This window comes from Dermacentor andersoni, chromosome 3 (assembly GCF_023375885.2).
Source record: "Dermacentor andersoni chromosome 3, qqDerAnde1_hic_scaffold, whole genome shotgun sequence".
NCBI classification, from domain to species: Eukaryota; Metazoa; Arthropoda; class Arachnida; order Ixodida; family Ixodidae; genus Dermacentor; species Dermacentor andersoni.
Window position 1 is genome coordinate 8,450,813 of NC_092816.1, and position 25,618 is coordinate 8,476,430.

Sequence of the window (25,618 nt, forward strand, 5' to 3'; positions counted from 1 at the left end):
CAGAGCTTTCGTCTCCTGCGATAGCTTACTCGTATCCTGTCTAACGAAGTTACCACCGACTTCTATTGCACACTCGTTAATGGTGCACATAAGATTGTCGTTCATTGCTTCAACACTAAGGTCCTCTTCCTGAGTTAAAGCCGAATACCTGTTCTGTGGCTTGATCCGGAATTCCTCTATTTTCGCTCTTACTGCTAACTCATTGATCAGCTTCTTATGTACCAGTTTCTTCCGTTCCCTCCTCAGGTCTAGGCTAATTCGAGTTCTTACCAACCTATGGTAAATGCAGCACACCTTGCCGAACACGTCCACGTCCTGTATGATGCCAGGGTTAGCGCAGAGTATGAGGTCTATTTCATTTCTAGTCCCGCAATTCGGGCTCCCCCACGTCCACTTTCGGCTATCCCGACTTGCGGAAGAAGGTATTCATTATCCGCATATTATTTTGTTCTGCAAATTCTACTAATAACTCTCCCCTGCTATTCCTAGAGCCTATGCCATATTCCCCCATGGACTTGTCTCCAGCCTGCTTCTTGCCTACCCTGGCATTGAAGTCGCCCATCAGTATAGTGTATTTTGTTCTGACTTTACCCATCGCCGATTCCACGTCTTCATAGAAGCCTTCGACTTCCTGGTCATCATGACTGGACGTATGGGCGTAGACCTGTATGACCTTCAATGTGTACCTCTTATTAAGTTTCACAAGACCTGCCACCCTTCCGTTAATGCTATAGAATTCCTGTATGTTACCAGCTCTATCCTTAATCAGGAATCCGACTCCCAGTTCCGGTCTCTCCACTAAGCCCCGGTAGCAAGGACGTGCCCGCTTTTTAGCCCTGTATATACTTCTTTTGACCTCCTAACTTCACTGATCCCAATTATATCCCATTTACTGCCCTCTAATTCCTCCGATAGCACTGCTAGACTCGCCTCACTAGATAACGTTCTAGCGTTAAACGTTGCCAGGTTCAGATTCCAATGGCGGCCGCCTGTCCGGAACCAGGGATTCGTAGCACCCTTTGCTGCGTCGCAGGTCTGACCGCCGCCGTGGTCAGTTGCTTCGCAGCTGCTGGGGACTGAGGGCCGGGGTTTAATTGTTGTATTCATATAGGAGGTTGTGGCTAAGTACTGCGCCAGGGTGGCCAATCCTGCTCTGGTGAGGGGGTGTGTTACCGCTTCTGGTCACCGGGATCAGGCCGCACTCCAGGCCTGTTTATGCAATTTTATCAACACGCGGATTTTTGTTTAATCTGGAGGAAAATTGCGCGGCACCGGGATTCGAACCACGTTCCTCTTGCACGCGAGGCGGATGCTCTACCTCTGCGCCACCGCTGCGTCTATAGCATTGTCACCAACAAATATGTGGTTCTAAGTCGAACTTACGGGGAAGCTTGAGCTCGGGGACTCTACCTGGGAAATCAGCAATCCCTTCTTCTGAGCAACCACTGCACCGAAATTGATTAGTTACGTTGAACTTAGAAACAGTTAAAATGTACTGATTTCAGAAAGCAAATTTTTTATTTAGGACCTTTCTTACATAAATTCTTAAATATTGCGAAATTTCAAGAAACAAGACTTGTAGTGTACAACTCTGTTGCTCAGAAAATAAAAAAAAAGATATCGCAATTCTTTAAGCTGTAACTAATATTTCATCTAAAGCGGACAAAAATGATATATCATACGCCACCTTGAAATATATCACTAACTTCTGAATATGACATTTGCAAAACCTTTTCAAACATTGTAACCAACTCACATAAGTCGTAAATTCAACATCAGATTTCTACGATTTAGATGCGCCAACAGATGCAGTTTATAGAAATGCGATATTTGTTTTTGATGCTGAGTTACGGGTTTGTAAACTTCGTACTTGTATATTTTTCAGACTTACCGATTTCCGGCAATTCTTGTAAAGTATGTCATCGGCTAAATCGAAATTCTGTTTACCGCAATCACTGTGATTTAACTTTCTTAAGTGCAACAATTCTCATTAAAATCGATTCAGTTGTTTTCTCATAAAAGCATTTTGCGTTTTACATGTATTTGAGCAGCCGGCATCGGAGACGATGACGAATTGGTTGTTTTATGGCGCAAGTGCCAAGTATGACCAAATAGCGCCAAACGAAGATAGGCCCTAGGTAAAGCTTTTACTTATACAATGCCGGTTCTACAGGAAACCCACGAAACATATCCCTGACTATACGCAGGCCCGCGGCCGCAGTGGTGCATAAAAAATAAGAAAAGCATCAACAACAACAACAACAACAATAATAATAATAATAATAATAATAATAATAATAATAATAATAATAATAATAATAATAATAATAATAACTGAAGCTTCGCAGGAGTAGCTATCTTGGCCAGATATCTCATCTGGAATGCCAACGAGCTGTCTGGCCAGGTGTCTAGCAAAATCGTCGATTCAATGCCAGTCGAGCAAGTAGCTGGTTGTCTTCGAGATAAGGCTGATACACAAGCGCGCTCGTTTCAAAGTACCGAGGGGAAGCAACGGTCTCAAGGCCTGTTTTTTATTGTTTTGTTTCCTTGTGCATCATGGCATACTTCGTGACGTGAATTTCAATTCCCTAAGGTCGATACGCCACATGGTGGCGGAAAAAGGAAACTGAACGAATGTCCAAAACGCCTGGGTATGCTGGAGGACAAGTAAATACTCCCATCTGGGTGCTTTTCTGTTTCATGTGCATATGATAGCTCTCACTAAAGATACAACACATTAATAAAAAAATTGCAGGTCAAAAGTGTATTGGGTCTTTATTGCAAAGTGACTGAAAAATGATTCACCGACGATTACGACACTCCCTAATGCAAAATTTGAGCGCTACTGTACACGTGTTTTCATTTCGCGATATATTGGCTGACACGGGCAGTCTGTCTCGTGCGGCGCGTTACAAGCGGAACGAAGTGTGGCGCGACTGCCGCGCTAATCGGGACGCGTGGGCGCGATTCATAGCAGCCGCCGAAGACAGATCTCCGCTCATGCAGCGCTTTGTTTTCATGTAGACGACCCGCGCTACTCTGGCGCCATCTCGTAGCTACCGCCGCCGCAAAGCCCCTCGTGCGCGGCACTACGCTCGCCTCCTGGCGCTCTCTTCGCTATCGCCGTCTTTCATCCGCGTTCGCTCTTTCGTCTTTTTGCTATGCTCGGTTGCGAGGACGCCGAGGGACGACGCCGGCGCTTACCGCCGCAACGGGCGCCGACGGGCGCCTAAGAGCTGCGCTCTAATATTTAAGGTGATCTAGTGATTAAACAGTGCTGAATATTTATTACGCAGTCACTCATACAAGCCTACTTTCTATAAAGAGCCTATTCGTAATTTAACCAAGCGAGGATTGTCGAAGCTTTTCTCAAAGCCTGCGGCAACAAGTGGACGTAGGGATTCTCTTCGACAACAACTACCAATGTACCGATTTTGATTAGATTCGCTACAGTTAAAAGAAAACGAAGTTAAAATCTAGGGACTGTAGGAAGGTGTATAGATTATATTTAGGCCGTCATTTTTGTAGAAACAACTAAAAATCCGAAAATTAAAAACTCGTTTTTATTTATTTTATTTATTTCAAGGTTACTGCTAGCCTCTAGTGAGAGGACTTAAGCAGGGGTTGTTACAAGATACGTACAGAAAATAACGTAATATCAGCACATCGAATATAGGGCGCGATGGTTGACATAAAAAAGAAATTACTATAGGGAATCAAACACGGCATTAAGGGCAAGGAATTTGCAAAAAAAGACAAAATGATTTACTGTTATCAGTAAACTGCTCATGACGCTCACATTGCGAAAATGAAATAAAAGAAAAGTAGAAAACCAGAAGAAATACAATGTATACGACATATGTGCCAACGGGGGTCGTTATCTCGTTAGAATGACAAAGGTTGTGCAGAAGCACGAAGATGCACGAGCCTGAGATCACGCAGATGGACCGGTAAAAAATCCGAGGACACCTAAGCCCTTATGAGTTGTGAGTGCGAAAGCATTATTGTCCAATTGAACACCGCTGAACGGTATTTCGGGTTATGAGCTCCTTGCGGGCAAGCGAGCGCGTTGAGACGCTTGGCCAACGCCTCCTATATAATAGCACGAGGCCCGTGCACTTCGATCTGTGACGTCATGCTGCCTTGCTCGAGTGCCATAGAATCTAAAGAGGACGCTACCGGGTAAGACGTGGCGATTGTGACGTCACCGGTTTCGTCACGCCGGGCTTGGTAATAGCAATTTCGGTCCAAGTAGCACGATATCACAGAGTGGACAGGCTTGCTATCTAGGAGGCGCTGGTTTAGCCCAGTGGGCAAGATGTTCGGCTTCTGAGCGTGCGATCGCATCTTCGAAACTCACTACCGCCAACATTCTTCCTTTCGAAATTATTATTTTTTATACATTAATTTCTTTATGTCGATTACCGAGGCGAATTTAGAATGCAGACGAAAGCTTGCTCGCACAAGGAATGCACGGACAACACAGGCTTCCGAGAGCTAGAGCGATGGTGACGTGGCGTCGCGGGGATGCCCTCTCCACTCACGCAACACCTGGCGCGCCGGCGCGGCAGCAGGTGTTTCCCTTCGCCGCTTCTGCTCCGTCGAGGCGCGCACGTGCCGTGGTTTTGCAGCCAATGGGAATTTAGGCGCCTTTTCGCTGCTACAGACGCCGGCTTTCCCTCTCAATGGACCAGTTGATGCTTTCTCATAAAGAAAGCGTTGGAATGAGGGTGGTTGATGTAACCCACACGTTTATGTTGTTTCTTAAAATACATTTACATATGAACCAACAGTGTTACAGGTAATCGCCACGGCAGACAAGAACATTGCATTCCCTAATAGTTCGAGGAAGGTATGATTGTGATTGCTGATTGAGTGAGAGGCTCGGTGGAAGTGTTCTTATTTATGGCTAGACTTTCGTGGTACATGTACTTTAATCGCTCTTTATGTCGCCTTTCTCTAGGGTATCTTAATTATTTTATTTCCAGCATCGCACGTGATGCATAGCAGCTTAATTTCACGCGGTCAGTTCTGCCTCCAGTAACCGAGCTTGCTCGTATGGCTTAATTTCTCTCCTATGTGCGACACGTGCTCGTTCCACTTTAAGTTCGGGCTGATAACTAGGCCCAAGTATTTGCATGTCATCACCAAATCTAAAATTTTCGCATAGAGTGAATACTGATTGTTCAAAGGATGTAGCTTCCGCGTCAGGGTCATTGCAACATTGTTTTTTTTTTCACATTTATTCTCATTTGCCAGGTGTGGCAACGTGATTTTACTATCGATGGCGTGGAACTTAAGAAATGTGACGAAATGAAATGTAAGAAAAACGCTAGGGTCCAAGCTCTGATCCCTGCGGTATTCCGATAGCACTGGTTTTGATCGTAAATTTATTCCACTTATGTTTATATGTGTTGACTTGAGGAAAGGTATACTTGAATCCAAGATAGAAGGGAATCATTTCTGAGGGTACGTTTAAGATTTAATTATCAGGAGTTTGATGTGCGATACCCGGTCAATCGCTTCCTCAAAATATAAGCAAATATCAATTTGCCCTTCCTCATCCAAGACAGCTGCAAAAGCATGAATTGCTTCTAATAGTTGCGTGGTGGTAGAAAGCCTTTTGCGAAATCGGTGCTGCCTGGGGTTGAGAAAACATTGAAGCTCTAGGAAAATTGTTAAATTTTTAAGGATCATGTGCTCAAGAAGTTTCGAACATGTGCAAAGTATAGAAATCGATATATAGGAAGAAACCAATAAGGGTGTCGTTTCATTTTTGCACGGGAACAATGTTTTCAAATTTACAGTCATTAGATAACTTTGGTAGGCAATAAAGACTTATTGAAGGGGACGCACGAGAGTTTGGAGCACCACTTGACATAATGGACAAGGAATATGTTGGGTATGTCATCAATGCCGGCAGATTTGTGAGTACCGATATTGTAAAACCGATAAAACACCTTTTTTGTTATTTTAACATAACCAATTGGGGTAACACTATGCAGGGTAGAAGGATTTTCATAGTTGTCAACTGTAAACGATGAACAGAAGAACTCGTCGAACAATTCTGAACTTTATAATTTCTCAGATACTGTTTCATCGTCGATTCAAAGGCTGGGCGCGATTTTTTGTTTCCAAGATAAACGCCGCCAAAATGTTGCTGGGTACGAGGGCAGGAATCCCTTTATAGTGGCACTGTGATAGCAGTCCGTTTCTTTCCTAGTGATTTGGCTAAGGTGAGCGTGTAGCGTTGGAAGCTTGCGCATGTTACCTTTACAGGGGTGCTGACGATTCCTCCCTGTCGTCTCCACCTCTCGTTCGAAGTGCGCGATTACGGCTGTTGTCCACGGACGGGTTTTGCGGACTATTACTTTCCTTGTTACAAACTGATACACACAATGCAACATAGAATTTTCAAAGAACTGCCAAAGATTCTCCGCTGAATATGAAGCAGACTGGGAAAGCGAAACAAAGTCAGATACTACAGAATGCATCTAGTATCTTGGTTCAAACACATTTCTAGTCGTACCATCTTGTGATAGGATATCTCATTGACAATACTAAGATGCAAGATAAACGTCGAGTCACTCTGTATGCGTGTATGTTGCTTTACTGGGTGTGTTAGGTCGTGATACAGGATGGGATTGACAAAGGGCTCTGTGCTCGGGAAGTTCACCGTCCCATACTATCGACAGAAAATTAAAATCACCGCCCAGTAGTAAATTAGAAGAAGCTTTGCCAGAGCAGGAAAGCTGGTTGCTGAAACTGTTGTGCGTGTTTGGAGGGCGGTACAAACCCCCGAAAAGGAAAGTTTTGTCATCCGTTTGCACATTTGCGATGATGCATTAAATTCCAGGAATGTGTGGCAACATTTCGACTAGCAAGGATTCTTCAAAAATGACTGCAAACCCACTCCTTCTCCGGCCACTATGTTTACTGTAGGATTTATAACCGTGCTCGGTTATTTCTTTGTCGCTGACTTCAGGGTGCAGCCAAGATTCAGTAATAATTACAGTATGCGGCCTGTATGCAAATATTATACTCTCAAGGCTAGAAGACTTGCTTGGTATGCTGGGAACGTTTAACTTCGAGCATAAGAGGACAACCTGTTTCTGGCGTTTTTATTGGTTCATTGGCTCGCTGCTACGTCTTCGAGCCTGCCCGCGCGAAGCATCATTTTTTAAAATTTTATCCAATTTAAACATTTGTTGCCCATCTCAATATTGTTGTGAACAAATTTCACCCTCTCTCCTGCGTTTCTAGCATCAGAAGTACTTACTCTCCCATAGCATTTTCCTTTTGCACCTAGTGGCTGCTGAGAAATTCTCCGACATAGAGATGCTTTTGTCCTTTAATTTGTAGCAGTTCTCTAGCACATTTGTTTGTCTCTACCCAAGCATTTTACAGTTACAGGACATTTTTTACCAAACTGCCTTTTTCCTATTCTGTGTAGCCTTTCAGCTAAATGGATATATCAGGTTTACAACTCTGCAACTTGGCTATCAAAAACGATATCACAATTTTGTGAAGTGAACCTAACTATACATCTGAAGTGGACAAAATTTATTATCATACGTTGTTCTGATGTATACGACTGATTTGTAAGACTATTGTAGAACGCTGCTCGTAAATATAGTAATATTTCCACCTAAGCTGTAAATTCATGTAACAAGTTCGTCCGATTTTGATGCTCTATAGAATGACATTTAAGGATTGCGATATCTCTTTTTTGTGCAGTTATCGATTTGTAAACTTCATCCTTAATTTTTTTCAAGTTCGAAACTGTGAATTTTGCGAAATAATTTCAGGTCCTAAATAAAGGATCTTCTCGATACAGTCACTAGAATGTAACATTGTATCACAAATTCAGCAAATTTTATTCAACTCGGTCTGCCGGTTGTCTCATAAACGCATTCCCTGTGCTTTACACGTATAGCGAAATCAGAATTATATAGCTTGCAGCACAAGGAAGCGACAGCGCCCGTCCCTGTTGTTTTCACTTGTCAGCGTCACCTAAGCGCTGTGGTCCCAATAACTGTCAAAGGGATCTCTTCCTTCGCGAATTTTTTTTTTATCCCGGAATCGCAATCATGCACGATTAAGCACTGCACGTACTCCACGGCGGCCTATCCTGGCCTACACCTATTATTGGCCTAAACCAAGATGGGCTCTGGCGGCTTCATCCGCCCTCGTAGACGGTGGCGTGGACAGCAGCCACTCCAGGTGCCATCCCCCGATGAACAGATTTGGCCCTGTGGAACATTTTCAGTTCCTGCAGTTGTTGGTGCCTCTCCGCACGCAGAGCTCACGGAAGCCTCTGGCTTTCTTCTTCCCCGTTTTGCGCGCGCTTGAAGCATCCTTCGTTTCGTTCAATAGGTATCGCGGTGACAGCGTGTACCCGACGACGTGAGCTTTTGTTGAATCTACACGTATATGAGCTGCTATCCGGCCTTCCTTTTTTTTTTCAGAGTAGATTTGTGCGCACCTCATTGGTCGCAATTCGACGGGGGTCTATCGTTTGGTCTACCATCTACTGGGTCTCCATTTGCGCCATTATGCCTTGCGGATGCGTTTTAATATAGCACGTGAATAAAATCCTGTCCTGTGGCAGTGAAGCTGTAGTTGTAGTTCGGCACTTGTACAAGAGTACAAAGCTTAGCTAATTTGTTGAGCGACATTTCGATAAAATCAGTGCAGCAGCAGTGCTTATGAAAGGCTTCAATGAATGGGAATGTTGGTATTCCATTTTAGCCTTAGTGCACAAAAGACTGTCCTCGTGTTTTTTGTGCGATAAAGCCTATAGCGAAAGGCAGAACAACACGGGAAACTGCGTCTGTGTTGTTTTGTCTTTCGCTAGTCCCGTTGATGCGTAGCTTTTGTGGGAATGTCGTCCCTTGTGCTTTTCCTTCGCTATTAGTACATGTGTGTATACAGGTGCGTTGCCTCAGCGACAACAATGGCTTCGTCGTTTCCGAACATTTTCGCCGAATTGTACCGCGCTCCTCCGTGACTGGCGGGTGGCCGCCGCTGTACGCCTGCAGTGATCGGCCACCACGGCGTCATCACCGCCAGTTCGCGGGAAGCAGACTCTATCAAATTATTCTGGGTGGTCGTCACTCCTCCTGCTACGTCTCGTACGACTTTGTTTTAATTAACCCTTCTTTCATTTTGCTGTTCATTCCACCAGAGGGACTTCGCTCACTCGTGTTGGCTGATAATGTACACGCACGCTATCGACTGTCCTTTGAGAGTTTGAGTTGTTCACTACATCAGTACAGAACAGAATGGACTTAAACAGTGTGGATAGCGGGGGCGGGAAAAGCGGCGTTCTAACAGCTTGACTAGCCCCGCTACCCCCTTGTCACAAAGGGAGCAACAAAAACAGGTGGCACAGAACAATTCAAAGCTGTAGTTGTCTCCAACTATAAGTTTTACGCAGATTTTTACATTACAAGGTACGAAAAAACACTGAATATACCATATTTAGAATAGAATTCTTCGATTATACACGTAAACTTGCAACTGTTTATTTGAACTCACTTTAATACGCTGGTGAGACAATACTGCCCTAGTTGCAGTCCATAGGTGGCACGTGGCAGCGGTATGTGCCAATGATATTAAATTTGCTCAAGTGCGTATGTGGTGGATATTTCGTATATGCTTACATTCCGGATGCATTTGTTGTCGCAGTCCTGACTGACACACTGTGTTTCACTCGATATGCACGCAGCCTGCGACCCGGCGCGCGTGACGGCATGCGTGGGGGACCTACGCAAGATGTCCAGCGACCCCATGAAGGACCTCGAAGTGGCTGAGGACGTCGCTGGACTTGAGCACAAGTGCAGGTGTGTTTGCCTGGGCAGACGTATTCAGTTTTGTCGTATTATATGTACATCTGTATATGCATTACCATTATATGAATTACAGGTTACCGGGCATGAATAAAGCGAACTGGCGTACGAAGCAAAACATCTCTATCAATATACTTGTCTAAATAAGCATATTGAGATGAGTACGTTTCCAGAGTGTGCAGTGCTTCAATGGTTGCAGCTGGCCCGCCCTTTACAAAACATCCTACGGGATCCCTCGCGCACGCACAAACAGATCGAACTGTCGCCGGGCCGGGTGGTGAGGCTCTGGTGCAATTCCTCAGGTGAAGGCCATCGGTTGAGGCCTTCCATTCGTATCCCACCTGATTGCAAGAGAAGGTTACAAATAGAACATACGTGGGCTTCTCGAAAAACTGTGTACACCAGGAACTCCGGTTTTCTTCTCAACGAAGAACGATTTTCGTCGTGATACTTTTGCAGCGCTGCCTGTGGTCAGGTGGAAGGCGTGCTTTCTTGGTCTCATCAGAAGGACGTGTGAGCACGGCGCAAGCGGCTCCTCACGCTGTCCAGAACTCGTGGCCGGTCGCACGACGGGCCTTCTGCACGCTTTTTACGGAATGATGTGTAACCACTGTACTGTCTAACATTTATGCAGTGTTTGTTAGCTCAAAAAGCAGTCCTTTATTTTATTAACTGAAACACGCGACAAAACAGCAAAATCAGTGTTCACAAGAATTGTAGGCCCATTAGCTTACTCCCAGTATTTATTTGTAAATATAAGATATTTACAATAATCTCCAATAGAATAAGGGCAACGCTGGACTTCAGTCAACCAAGCGAACAGGCTGGCTTCAGGAAGGGATACTCTACAATGGATCACGTCCGTGTCAGGTGTCAGGTAATCGAGAAATCCGCGAGTAGAATAAGCCTCTCTATATGGCTTTCATAGATTACGAAAAGGCATTTGATTCAGTAGAGATACCAGCAGTCATAGAGGAATTACGTAATCAAGGAGTACAGATCGCTTACGTAGATACCTTAGAAAATATCTACAGAGATTCCACGGCTACCTTAATTCTACACAAGTAGGAAGATACCTATAAAGAAAGGGGTCAGAAAAGGAGGCACACTCTGTCCAATGATGTTCACTGCTTGCCTGGAAGAAATATTCAAGCTATTAAACTGGGAAGGCTTCGGAGTAAGGATCGACGGCGAATATCTCAGCAACCTTCGGTTTACCGATGACATTGTTCTATTCAGCAACACTGCAGAAAAGTTACAACAAATGATTGAGGCCCTTAACAGAGAGAGTGTAAGAGTGAGGGTGAAGATTAATATGCAGAAGACAAAGCTAATGATGAATAAATTGGCAGGGAAGCAAGAGTTGAGGATCGCCAGTCAGCCTCTAGAGTCAGTGAAGGAGTACGTTTACCTAGGTCAATTAATCACAGGGAACCCTGACCATGAGAAGGAAATTCATAGAATAATAAAAATTGGTTGGATCGCATACGGCAAACATTATCAGCTCCTGAGTGGAAGCTTACCATTATCATTGAAAAAGAAGACGTGTAATCAGTTCATTTTACCGGTGCTGACATCATCATCATCATCATAATCATCATCATCATCATCAGCCTGTTTTATGTCCACTGCAGGACGAAGGTCTCTCCCTGCGACCTCCGGTTGCCCCTGTCCTACGCCAACTCATTCCAACTAGTGGCCGCGAATTTCCTTATTTCATCGCTCCACCTAGTCTTCCGCCGTCCTCGATTGCGTTTCCCTTCTCTTGGAACCCATTCTGTAACCCTAATGGTACAACGATTATCTAACCGGCGCATTACATGAGCTGCCCAGCTCCATTTTTTTCTCATGATGTCAATCAGAATATCGTTTGCTCTCTGATCCAAACCGCCTCTTTCTGTCTCTTAACGTTATGCCTAGCAATCTTCGTTCCATCACTCTTTGTCCGTTCCTTAACTTCTCAAGCTTCTGTCAGTCAGCGAAGGGACTTTGTCAACGTCTCAACGAGATGGGCTAATCACTCTCCTTTGTAAGACGAGTCGAGAAGCTCTGATCTGAGAGCATGGCGTCCAATCACGCTTCTGAACTGCGATTATAAGCTCATAGCAAAGTGCCTATATATGCGACTCACGCCAGTACTCAACACTGTTTTTGGTCCATACCAGGCATGTTGTGTCCAGGGACGCTCTACTCAGCTTCACGGTTTAGCAGTGAGGGATCTTCTGTGGGCAAATACCAGGAAACTTCCAGGTATTGTTTGCTTATTCGATCACGATCAGGAGAAGGCTTTCGACATCATTAGCCATAGGTACCTTTTCCGTGTTCTGGAAGAGGCTGGTTTTAGTGTGGGTTTTTGGCAGATGGTGCAAGCTTTGTATTCTCGACCGACTTCTGCTGTTCTCTTACGGTACCGCGTCTCGTAGGCGTTCATTGTGGGACGTGGTGTACGGCAGAGGGACCCTCTCTCACCTGCCCTCTACGTACTCGCTTTTGAACTGCTTTTGCAGAGGTTGTCCTGTGACAGTAGAATTGGCAGGTTCCTCCTCCCACCAGGTTCCCCTCCGGTTGCACTCTTTGCCTATGCGGATGACTTGTCCATAGTCGTCCCGGACGAGGCATCAGCTTGCAGCGTCTTGGAGGTCATAGACAGTTACTGCGAGGCAAGCGGTGCAAGGATGAATAGGTCGAAAAGTACAGCCGTGTACTTGAACTCCACTCCGTCCAGTCCGCAGCCCGTTCATGTTCTCCCCGTGAAAACGCGGCTGCGCATTCTAGGTTTCCAATTCGAACCAGACGGTCTCTCTCCTGAAAACTGGCAACAGGCTAAAGAGAAGTTTGAAGCCGGGATTCAAGAATTCAGCGCGTTGTCATGCCCTTTGACTACTCGAGCGACAATTCTTCGCTCACTTCTGTTTTATATCCTGACGTATGTGGCGTGTGTGTCTCCTGTTCCAACCCGAACCAAGCTTATCTTGGAGAGGGTCCTCTTTCGCTTTCTCTGGAAGGGAACAACTGGTTGTGTAGCTAGGCGGGTGCTCAAGTTGCCCAGGGATAAGGGAAGACTCGAAATTCCCGACCTGGGCATCGTGGCTGTACTACACGTCAGGTGGACTCAGGTCGCTCTTAACTCGGATATGCTCCTAACTCGAAGCCTAACTTCCTTTTTTCTTAGCACTCGACTCCGCTTGTTTTCGCAGAGCACGTTTTCCCAATGTGTGCCTCGCTCAGGTTCCCCGTCCACCATTTATGCGGCGCCTGACAATTCTCTGGTAAGCCTCCGCAAGGTTCACCCCTGCGTCGACGTAGTTTCAACTCCGATCCAAGCACTAGTCGATATCCTCACCCCAGGTCTCCCCCCGCATTGCCAAAGGTACGATCTGTCCATGCACAGGCCAAACTAGAAGCTCACTACGGCCGGTTTCCTCTACGCTAGGCGAGCTACGTTAATGTACTGCCTGGCGCGAGGGTGCCTGCCGTTGAGTTACCGCGGCTCACAGCCATCCCGGCTCATGGAGTGTGCCCCTTTTGTGGCGGTCGTGAGGACTCGGTTCATATCTGTACGCAGTGTTTGCTTCCTGCAGCTCTTCTCCAAAAGATTGCTAGTCTCTTTATTCTCCCAGGCGTTCCTTATGAGACAGTTCGATTTTTGCACCCTTTGCCCAATCAGGCGATCAACCTGTTCGTGCTGCTTCTCGCCGAGTGCTCATGCCAAGTTTGGTTGGCATGCTCTGATGCAGTTTTCGGGGGTCAGGCGCCGGGCCTTCACGAAGTGCTTGCGAAAGCACGGAAGGAGGTCTGGTTCCGTCTCACCCGGGAGCGGCACCACTTGGGCGAGAAGTTTCTCGAAGTGTGGGCTCGTCCTGCCATGATTTTTGATGAGTCAGATGGAAAGCTATTCATTAAGTTATGATGCGTGCTCCTAAGGTCGCTCGACTCGGCCGTGTGTGCCAGTCGATCTACGGGGTTTTGTTTGGCTAAGTGGAACCCAGAGCCGGAACCGGTAATGACGCACCCTCGTGTGGTCGCGCTGCCCCGCGGATGGCTTTGGTGCTCTCCATGGTTGTATGTCTTGACCTCTTTTGCGTCAAGGCAGTCCGAGAGTCAGTCAGGCTTGCGTACTGTAAGACCGACATGGCTGTTTGTGTGTTGAGTGCGGTTCCTCAGTTGTACTGCACCACAACAGCCTCCTTGTTCGGGAAGGACCGTCCCCCCGCCCAATCAACCCGGGTTGAGGGGGAGCACCGGGGTCAATGTATCGAATGATGTTGGGTTGATGAGTACATGTAAACTCTGGGACGCGGCGCCTCCGGCTGTCAAGTCCTCTTCCCATCTGACAACGGTGCACCGGATCTTCTGCGACACAGGCCCCTTAACGCTACCACAAACAAGACAGTGAAGGGTGACATGTCTTAGGCTTCTATTGAAGTCAGAGGAGCGTAGAGCAAAATTCGTTTTTGAGGAAAAACTTAGGAATATGGATGAAAATAAATGGGTGACTAAAGTGCACAGGTATCTGTGCCTAGAAAGCGTTGACACGGAATAAAGGAAGACGTCAGGAAATTGGCAACCAAGTACAGGGTAGTTGAAAGGGAAAATAGAAAACACGGAGTCATAAAAAGTGGGAGAAATAGAGACGGTAAATTAGATGCAAAGAATGGAAAGACAAAAATGGCCATGAAGATTGGGTATTTGCACTATGTAGATAGAAGTGTTAATGAAGTGAGACACGATCAAGTAGACGTAGGCAAAACCCTTGGCTGCAATAAATGCAGCAAAATCTGATTAGCTTCAGCAGGCTAGGTGACTATTCGTTGTCGTCACAGGGGGTGTCATGAAAAATCGTTAACCATCATGCAGGCTGATCAATTAATTGGGCTGGGCAGGTGACATACTGGTATACAAATTTTTTTATTGCGAAAGCATTATATGTCTCATGAAGCAGAAAAGCTGGCGTTGTCCACAACGAGTGGCATGAAAGATAATCATCAGCATGGATTAAGGTGGATTAAAGTGAAATAACATGAATTAACGTGGATTAAAATGGATTGAAGCGGATTAAGGTAGATAAAGGTGTATTAAGGTACAGTTTCAATTTAAGGTGATAACCTAGAGAAATCATCATGCTTTCTCATTCAAATCACGTATAAGGACACTTAAGTGACTGTCAGTGTTTTCTTTCTTTTTGTAGGAGAGGGTCAGGTCGACATTCATCGTGAGAATAGTTCGGGCTTAATTTTTTTACATTTGGAAATAGAATGCTGAACCGTAACTTTGCTACCAAAACCTAAATGAATGATTCTTAAAAGGTAAAAAATCGCAGTTTCGCCTGAAAGTTTGAGCATTGATGGATGGATGGATGGATGAAAAACTTTATTATTTGAGCATTGATGGCGATAGAAAATTATTAGGCAGTCGTACGCACTAAGGCTAGTAGATTTCTTAGCTTTGTAAACAAGCACTGTGTCGTGCCCACACAAGCAAACATGAGTACATCTCACTCGGTGGCTGCGGACGCTCGCTCTGAGAACGCTGGCGTGATGAAGAGCGGCAGCAGCAGCGAGCGAATTCCCCTTCGCGCTGCTCTCGCTTCAGCGCTAACTACACTCCGTTTCATACATCAATGTAACGCTGTGGGAACTACGCAAGAAGTTCGGTTACGAAAATGTATCACTCTGCGCATTCCGTGTATACTTCGCTGTGCGCAAACGGCGTTTACTCGCCCCGGCTGCCAATGGACAGCTTTAGAATAGCGTTTGTCGCCTTACGTACGTTAAACGTAAGCACCTTTGCGGGACGTTACGGTGCGCGTCCTTTCAAATCTTTTAGTTTACCTTGCGGAAACACAAGCGTAAAGAAGACGCTATAAAATAGGGTGCCGTCTGGTGCCTCATGCCAAACGTATCCAAGCCAAGACGATCCATTAGCAATCACCATGCTGTTGCTATGCGGACGCGTCTCTTAGATCTACGGGCGCCAGAATCGCCGAACGATCTCAGAAAATGGGCGCGATATGCGCTCATAACTTACCTTTCTAGTGAGGTTAGAGAAAGCGAAAGCTCATTACAATAGTTACTGACGATCAACGCGAGTGAAAGCGCAGCCATCATGAGAATTCACGCTGAAGCGGGAGCCATGGGTGCCGCCATGTTCGACAACGCTATTTCTTAGCATCCATAAAGATTACGAAAGTTAAATCGCAAAATAACGTACGTTATCATATTGCACGTAAAGCACAGAAACCCAATAACGTTCGGAGCATGCGCAGTGAGGACGACGCTATTTCTTTACGTACGTAATGAGTTTTCGTTTGGTTGCAAACGCTATTCCAAAGCTGTCTAATAAAGAAAAGAAATCAACGCAAAACAAATTGATCTAAATTAATGATTTAGTAGCCGTATACGCCTGTTTGTTTCTAAGGGTCAAAGCTTTTTTTCATTCAATACTATATAAAACCTATATAAAACAATTCGGCGCAATGGCTATAAGGAACATCGAGCTATTTCTAAGTGCAGACGCAGCCACTGCAAAAATCGCTCTAGCCTACAAAACATTGCGCCTGATGTCTGAGACTGAGTATAGGCGCCCAAGGACACAGCCATCAGCTGTGTTGGGTCGGCTAGCCTTCGAACCCACCACGGACTACCCCGTACGTTCAGCCGCGCCATGCGCAGCTGCGTCCGGAGTAGAAGTGGAGACTCACTGCTCTGCCCCCCTCCGCCCTCCCTCGTTGCGATCACGAAAGGTCGGTGCGCACGCTCCCCGCCTTTTTCCCTTGCGGGCGCGAGAAGGCGCCGCCGCACCAAGATACCATCCTCGGCTCACCCTCGCATGCTTTCCCTCGTACCTACAGCATAAGACATGCGGCCGCGGTCTTATCTCACTTAGACTTGATACGGAGCCTCACGGCGACGCCGACGCAGATGGCGGAAATTCTCATGCACTGTCCATTTAACTGCTATCGCAATAGTAAATGAAGTTTTTCGAGCCGTCATCTACCCTTATAGAAAAAAATTATGCGGTACTCACGCACTGTGGGAATCAATGTATAAGCGAAGCTTTCTATGCTGTTTGCTTTGATTGGCGATAAGTAGCGGTGACGTTTACGACGAATGTTTAATATCTGTAGGGTTTAGTCCAATACGAGAGTGGTGAGTTGATGGTAAACGTTACCTTGCTTGTACCACTTCGGCTTTTCTGCGTAATACGCAACACACAGGGAGACGTGTTTGCTTGAGGCGTTGTGCGCCATTGTTCATAACTTCTAGGAGGGCTAAGCATTGTCATTGCCTCACATGACAGATCGCATCGTGGCAGAACTGAATTATGGGGCTGCACGTGCGAAACTACAATGGGATAATGAGGCACGCCGTAGTGTAGGACTATAAAATTTGACACCCTCGTGTTCTTTAACGTGCACCTAAATCTAAGTGCACTAGCGTTTCTCTACTTAGCTCCCATCGAAATGTGGCTGCCGCTGTCGGGATCGAACCCGCGGCGTTGAGCAGTGCCATAGCCGCAAAGCTACCGCGGCGGGCACAGAAGTTGTCATTCGACATGTGACCTCTTCCGTGGAGTCTTTTAAGGCAGAAAGCTGGTTTAGTGACACAAGTGCGCTTTAATGCAGCTCTGCTTCTGCACGCCCTGCATAAGTTGGCCGCTTGACAAATTTGCGTGGTGTTTGTCCTTCAGAAATAGCAGAAATCTACTATACCGTGCCTTGAACTTACATTTATCCCATTTATCTCTTTTCCCTATCGCCCCATTCTATGGGAAGTGCGACCGAAGAGAGGCAAAGCTGTTATTCACTCGTTTCGCAAATGCGTGCGTCGGTTCTACCCCCCAGTCTCTGCCTCTTCTCGTTGCTGTCTCTCTAACATTCTATCTTATCTAGCTTCCCTCTGGACTCGCACGTTAGTAGAAGGGTAAGCGCTGCAGCTTCTTCAATGCTTTTTGCGGGGGTCACTGATAATCACAGCTGCCAAAAGGCTAACCTGACGACGCCCAGGGAGCTCCAGAAGGCATTGTGCACATGCGACACGATGAAAACGTTCAAACGAGTTTCTCGCGTCGCCTTTCTTCTCAGCGACGCTCCTTCCATGTAGCCATTCGCGCTTTGAACCCCCCCCCCCCCATGACGTGGCGTGCAAGACAGCAACCGCAGCAGTGGGAAAGTCGCAGGAAGGTGCAAAGAAAGCTTCGCTTCAAAAAGGACGGTGTGCCGGAGGGAACTATGTCAATTCGCTGCCGTTGTTGCCATGCCGTGAAGTGCGTGTCATAGTTGTCATAATCACACACTGTGGTGTTACTCCGACTTGTGCGCACGCGGTTGTGCGCAGCCGGGGTAACGCTGCACATGTACGTGTCTTACCAGGAGCTGCCGGCATATAATTAAGTAAAGCAAGAATAAACACGGGGGTTCCTTGCTCTGCACCTGTCAAGTGGCATGTCTTAAGCGGGAGACACATGGTGCGATTTTGGGTGCGATCGGTCGTACGACCATTCGCATCGGCCGCCGCACTCAACAGGTTTTCAACCAAATCCGCCGCACGCGGCGCCGAATCGCACGCCCCGCATGCAACCAACTCGCTGAATATTGTCGTGCGACTGCCGCATCGGTCCGGCGGCCGCAGCCAATGACAGCGCCGGTAGCGCGAACGTCACGGCTACGTAGACCCAACGGGGCGGAGCCGGCCAGCGAGCGCCTCGCCGCTCCGATCATGTCTGTTTTTTTTTTTCTCCCTGGTCGAAACGAAGGCCTCTTTCGCCGGTGACGGCGGCACATAAATAAGCTGCAATTTGTTTCTGACACGAAATAACTTATAGAATAAAGTGGCCTCGAAAGAGTGCATGTTATAAAACGTTGTGCGATATAGTGAATAGTTGGCGTGATTTGTAATCGGACGCGGTCAGCGCAGATGCGCCAGCAATCGTCTATACGAAGCGGCTCGCCTGACTGGCGTGTTTACTCATCGCTACTAACGGCACCGAGAAAACTAACCGTATTTTCACTTAAGAGAAACATAAATGTTCAGGCATTGATTGTGCTGACGAATTTAGGCGCTTTATTACGAGCTGCGGACGCATCGGCATGGGCCCTCGTCCTCGGATAGACGGCCGGCAAGCTGGGCCTACACAGTCTCCCAGCGATCGCAAGCTCGCCTGGCATGCTCGTTCGCTTCCGTCGGCGCCAATGAAATCAAATGTGCTGCAAATTAAGCGTAATATAACTGTGCACACGTTGTGCCGACTAACATAGACGCTTCGTTATACGAGCTGCAAGCGATCGTGTCACAAGCGCCACCGGTGTCGGATTCGATGGCCGAGCGAGCTGTGCCTGGCATGCTCGTTCGCTTCCGTCGGCGCCAATGAAATCAAATGTGCTGCAAGTTAAGCGTAACATAACTGTGCACACGTTGTGCCGACTAACATAGACGCTTCGTTATACAAGCTGCAAGCGATCGTGTCACAAGCGCCACCGGTGTCGGATTCGATGGCCGAGCGAGCTGTGCCTGCCGGCTCCCATAGCCATCGGCGGCTGCCAAGGAGCCGTTACTGCTGACGTGGCCTTGCGGAAACACGTCTACAGTGCTTGCATAGGCGTGTTTATATTGTCATCGTTTGTTTCAAACAAGAGAGCTGTGCAAATACGTTTGCTTTCACTTTCTGTTCGAAGTTATGCAGCATTCCGAGCTTCCACGCAGGGACGCCGGTTCTGGGCGGAGCTACCCGCCGCTCGGTCATTCGTACCATGTGTCCCGAATCGCCGCATGCGGCAAGTCGCACACGACGCGCCGTACGACAGATCGCACGGAAAATCGCACCATGTGTCTGTCGCTTTAGTCGTTCGCCATGGCGACCCGACATGGTGTCAGGAGTGGGGATAGTGTTCGGCTTCCGCGTATCTCGGGGGTGTTAGTAGTGGCGCTCGACTGACAGCGGCTTGTCACTTCCTCGTCAGCACCCACCCATCCGGCCGCCGCATTGGCAATTACACCGCCAGGGAACTTCTATCGCACGTCGGAGTGGCCTGAATGGATTCAGGAGTTTGACAACTACCAATACGCCACAGGCCTGAAGTAAAGGTCACAAGAAGTCCAAGTCTGGACGCTGCTGTACACCACGGGCTGACATGCCAAAATTTTTTTTTCAAGCGTTAGGTCTCTCGGAAGACGAATAAAAAATACGTGACACGGTATGCAAAGAGTTCTCTGCTCACTTCGTGGCAAACAGAACGTGGTGTACGTAAGCACCTGATTCCACTGTAGGCAACGGGAACCCGGTGACACGGTTGACTAATTCGTCACCGTTCTACATGCTTTGGCAGATTGCTGAATTTTGCTGCATTCAGCACACGGTTGATCCGGGACACATTTTTCGTGGAACTTGCAGATGCCGCGCTGTTGGAGTCGCTCCAGATAGATTCCAGTCTTATTCTAGAAACAGCGCTGGCGGCCAACCTCCTTATCATGTGGTGCAGAAAATCCACAGCACTTGCAGCAGTGCCGGTTTTGTCGACGTTCGTACCATCCTAGTTTCAGGTACCCTGCTCAGGCAGTGCGGTGTAACAGTTGTAAAGCCAAAGGACAGTTCGCTGTGGTTTGCGGGAAGAGCCCCCTAAGCCACGAGGAGGTAGGAACTTCTGCACTAAATTCAGAGCAAGAAATATATTTTGTTAATTCTTGTTAAAGTTAATTTTCAGTGGTTCAAAGGCTAGATTTATGCAAATAACAAAAAAATTGGCTGAAGGCTTAGCTTGGTTAAGCCTGGAAGATTGGGAAAGCAATACCCTTGGCTGCGCCTTGGTTCGGCTGATGGTGTGGACATGGTCGCCCTTTGTTAAACTTATGGCTATACATCATCCGACATAGCGCAAGGCAGCGCGCCGACCACTGCGAGGAGCCGAGCTGTAGCCCCATTTATCCTCGTAGCGTGACGTCACACCAGCGAGCGCCCTCTCTCGATAGCGCCGCAGCAGCGGCGCGCAAGGCTTCGCCTCCACCATCGATCCCGCGAGCTGGGGCCCCGTCTCTCGGTCTGGCGTGACGTCACACCAGCGAGCGCCCTCTCTCGGTAGTGCCGCAGCAGCGGCGCGCAAGGCTTCTCCTCCACCATCGGTGCGGCGAGCTGGGGCCCCGTCTCTCGGTCTGGCGTGACGTCACACGGTCACGTGACGCGCAGCTGTGTAAGGAGGCGCCACGACCACCGATGGGCCGAACGTGCGAGCAGTATTGCTTTCGCAATAAAACAGGGTATCACTGATGGCTAAGATTGATTCCGGAGCTGAAGTCTCTGTTCTTCCGCCCAATTTCCCTGGAGTTACTTCGCGGTTACAGCCGTGACGCGTAGTCTTGACGGGGCAGGCAGCCAGCACCTCCGCTTGAAGGGAACTGTTGAGGCGCACGTGCTCCGGAAGCATCAAGCCACACGACAGACACTGTACGTTGTAGATTCGGTGCACACTGTTCTCCTGAAGCTTCTAGCCATTGAGACCCTGGACATGGGGAAGTTTGTTGATCTGCTCTTGGATAAAGAGTTTGATGCGATTTGCCTCCGATTGTTCTCTGGTCAACGATCTCAGGCGAATACACCATTTGCTTGAAGCCGGAAACTCCGCCTTTCCCCATAATATACACACCTCGTCGTGTTCCCATTACGCTAAGGGATTCGGTGAAAGCAGAAGTGCTGAAGATGGAACAAAGAGGAGAGATCAGAAAAGTTGATGAACCAACCGAGTGGTGCGCGGCTATCGTGCTAGTTCTCAAGTCGTTAGGCGAAATGCGCATCTGCGTAGACTTAACCCAGCTTAACAAGAGTGCCATCTGAAGCGAAGGCGTGACAACGACGGTGGACGAAAAGGGAACACACACACGCCTATTACCCGCCGTGGTTGCTCAGTGGCTATGGTGTTAGGCTGCTGAGCACTAGGTCGCGGGATTGAATCCCGGCCACGGCAGCCGCATTTCGATGGGGGTGAAATGCGAAAACACCCGTGTACTTAGATTTAGGTGCACGTTAAAGAACCCCAGGTAGTCGAAATTTCCGGAGTCCTCCACTACGGCGGGCCTCATAATCAGAAAGTGGTTTTGGCACGTAAAACCCCATAATTTAATTTTTAACACACGCCTATTGTCGCGCCTTCACTTCAGATCGTGCTTAACCAACACGCCCAACTATCCATCCTAACGTAATAACTAGAGTGTGTTGTGGGAGCGCTTCGTGTTGCCGAAAGTTGATGGTGTTTGGCGTATTGGCGGAACAGTCATAGTTTTCGAAGTTGGATGCTAATTCTGGTTTCCATCAAATTAAACTGGCAGGCGTGTGTTTCAGCTGCTCCCCACTTTAATCACGCCTTTCGTCCGCTACTGTTTCTGCCGGTTATCATTTGGGATAAGCACCGCCCCGGAATATTTTCAGAAGCGCATAAGCGAAATCTTGAATGGCCTTTCAGGGGTAGTGTGCCTTATGGATGATTCATTGGTATTTTTGCACATGAAAGAGCAAAGACGGTGAGCGGCTGCACGCAGTTATAAGGGAGCGCTCTGCGGCCGGCGTCACACTCAGTCGGGCTAAGTGTTCGTTTGATGTTCGCGAAGTAACGTTTTTGGGCTGTGGTGTTGACCCAACGGGCATCAAACCAGAACCTAGAACCAGCAACCAGAACCAGAAAGCTGGAAAAGTACAAGCAATCAAAGAGATGGTTGCACCATCGGCGGTACCAGACGTGTGCAGTTTTTGGGTACGGTGAATTGTTGCCTGATGATTGGTGAAAGTCTCAAGTTATGTGGCAGGTTGCATCGGCGAAGTTCGGTCAGTCTTCAGCACATCTAGACAAGGTGCGGTTGGCGCAACAAGGTGATGCCTCCTGTCAACAGCTTCTGTTCTACAGCAGTAATGGTTGGCCGCGGTTCGCAAACGTCAAATAAGGCCTCTCCCATACTTCTCCAACTGCCCTGGTCATGTACTAATTGTGGCCATGTTGTCCCTGCAAACTTCTTAATCTCATCCGTCCACCTAACTTTCTGCCACCCCCTGCTACGCTTCCTTCTCTTGGAATCCAGTCCGTAACCCTTAATTACCATCGGTTATCTTCCCTCCTCATTACATGCGCTGCCCATGCCCATTTCTTTTTATTGATTTCAACTAAGATGTCATTAACTCGCGTTTGTTCCCTCGCCCAATGTGCTGCCTTCTTATCCCTTAACGTTACGCCCATCATACTTCTTTCCATAGCTCGTTGCGTCGTCCTCAGTTTAAGTAGAACCCTTTTCATAAGCCTCCAGGTTTCTGCCCCGTAGGTGAGTGCTGGTAAGACACAGCTGTTACACACTTTTCTCTTGAGGAATAATGGCAACCTGCTGTTCATGATCTAAGAATGCCTGCCAAAGGCACCCCAGCCCATTCTTATTCTTCTGATTATTTCAGTCTTATGATCCGGATCCGCGGTCACTACCTGCCCTAAGTAGATGTATTACCTTACCACTTCCAGTGCCTCGCTACCTATCATAAGCTGCTGTTCTCTTCCAAGACTATGAAACATTACTTTAGTTTTCTGCAGATTAATTTTTAGACCTACCCTTCTGCTTTGCCTGTCCAGGTCAGTCAGCATGCATTGCAATTGGTCCCCTGAGGTACTAAGCAAGGCAATATCATCAGCGAATCGCAATTTACTAAGGTATTCTCCATAAACTCCTATCCCCAATTCTTCCCAATCCAGGTCTCTGAATACCTCCTGTAAACACGCTGTGAATAGCATTGGAGAGATCGTATCTCCCTGTCTGACGCCCTTCCTTATTGGGATTTTGTTTCTTTCTTTATGGAGGATATCGCTAAGTATGGACAGCTGGGCTGTCCATACAGCATCGTTTGGGTGGTCCTGCACACTAGCAGCCCCCCCCCCCCTCCCCCTGTGTACATAAAGCCCTGTTTTCCATTAATAAAATTCAGTTGAAGTCCGGCGTTCTTGTTGTCTTTCTCTTCTCGTCCGTGTTCAATTGTGCGCTGGAACGATGTTTCATAATGCTTTATGGAGGACTACGGTGGCTGTGGAGCCGCTATATATATCGTTCAGTATTTTTACATACGGCTCGTCTACACCCTGATTCCGCTGAATGTAGAAGAAATGTAACTATTTCTAAAGCGGTACACGTGCAATATGTGGACTATAGCAATAATGCGCGCTCTCTCAACCTCTGTAACAGGGTATGTGCGCTAGAGCGTTGTTACCTGTTTTGCATTGTGCTGCAGATATGTGCTCTCATGTTTTAATTGTGTATGGAGTCCTTACCGTAGAAAGTTTCTTGTTTCTTAGCATTCATAACAGTGCTTCCTTGACCTTAGATCAGAAAAATATGCATTACACGAAGGAAGGTAGCATCTCCATTCTAAAGCTTTGCAGGCTCCAGTATTACTCATACGAAGGAACGCAGCGTTTACATTCAATAGCTTTGAAGCCTCCAGTATTGCTTACCTTCTGCCTGTCATTCTACGTATTGCAGGAATCTCCGCTATTTACTCAAAATACACTTTACAGCCAAAGGATATCATGCATATTCAAGGGCAAATTTTCAAGTATCAGGAGACGATTGCAAGGCTTCGAAGACAGCAGGTGAAGACCTCCTCAACACAAAGTGCTTGACTGAGATGCCATAATCTTGCAGCTGTTTAATGAGGGACGATATGGCTTACACATTCGAGATGAGCATGTTGGTGCGTGTCCAATTATTTTTGTAGCCATTTTGTTTTAGCACGCAACCATTCACATAATTTTGGTACCTTAATTCACCCTCCATACAAAAGAAAGCGTCATATCTTTTCCTTCTAAAACCTTTTTCTAAATCCTTTTCTTTTATTTATCTGGATAGTTGCAACACATCTTGTATGTGTTTTGCTTGTGTAAAGTTATTGCCATCACGCCATTAATTTCCGACTATTCTCCATTACTTGCATTTCGCAGTTTATTCCCATTTTCATGCCCGCCACTTTTCTCATAATCTTTTCTTCATAAATTGTGATCTGCTATTTTCGTGTTCTTGGCTGTGCAGCAAGTCTATTTATATTGAAGGAACATGGCACATTTATTTATGGTACTCCTTTCGGTGTGAGTTACTAGAAGTACAATATCACAAACGATAAAGTTGTACTTCCTCAACATTTGGCATTATTGTTGCGCAAAGTTACGGCTTGGAACAGCAAATATTAAGTTAAATAATACTAACATAAAGTGAAACACCTTCGTGTGCTCGCCGTCGCAACATGTAAACAGCGGCACAAGCGCCTGCTTGAAATCACTTGATTTATGGAACGTTATGGGTCACAAAAAATAATAATAAAGGAAACGAAACTGAAATCATGACCTCCAAGATCCGGCAGCGTGCGGCGACCATCTTGAAGGTTGGTGCGTTTCGCCGATTCCGCTAGGTGCGCTGAGAGCCAAAGTCGGCTAGAGTTACTGTGTATGCTACCACAGGTAGCATATACCTGTGGTAGCATATACAGTAACTCTAAAGTCGGCCGCAGGCGCCTACGGGAGTGTCCACTCTTTACGTTTACTGTATTACTCTATGGATCAGATTCCGACGATCGCCGACTGTGTTCTCCGCTATCGTTTTGCTCTGAGTCTAACTCACTTTTTTGGGAACAAGTTCGTCCAATAAAAGTCAGTTTCGTTGCTCAGAGTTTTGCTACACTGTTCTTGACGGTCACTACCACGTGACAATATTGTAGTGGCTGTTTATTAGTTGATAAAATAATTTTAAACGATATGTGCG

General features: G+C 47.0%; 1 protein-coding gene across 1 annotated transcript in view; it reads left to right on the top strand.

Annotated features, from left to right (window-relative positions):
• Positions 1 to 25,618, top strand: part of LOC126520608 (uncharacterized) — a 107,866-nt gene that overhangs the window by 25,565 nt on the left and 56,683 nt on the right. The window contains exon 2 of the mRNA XM_050169405.3: positions 9,731 to 9,845. Coding sequence (XP_050025362.1) covers positions 9,731 to 9,845 — 115 coding nt within the window. The remainder of the gene's footprint in view (positions 1 to 9,730; positions 9,846 to 25,618) is intronic.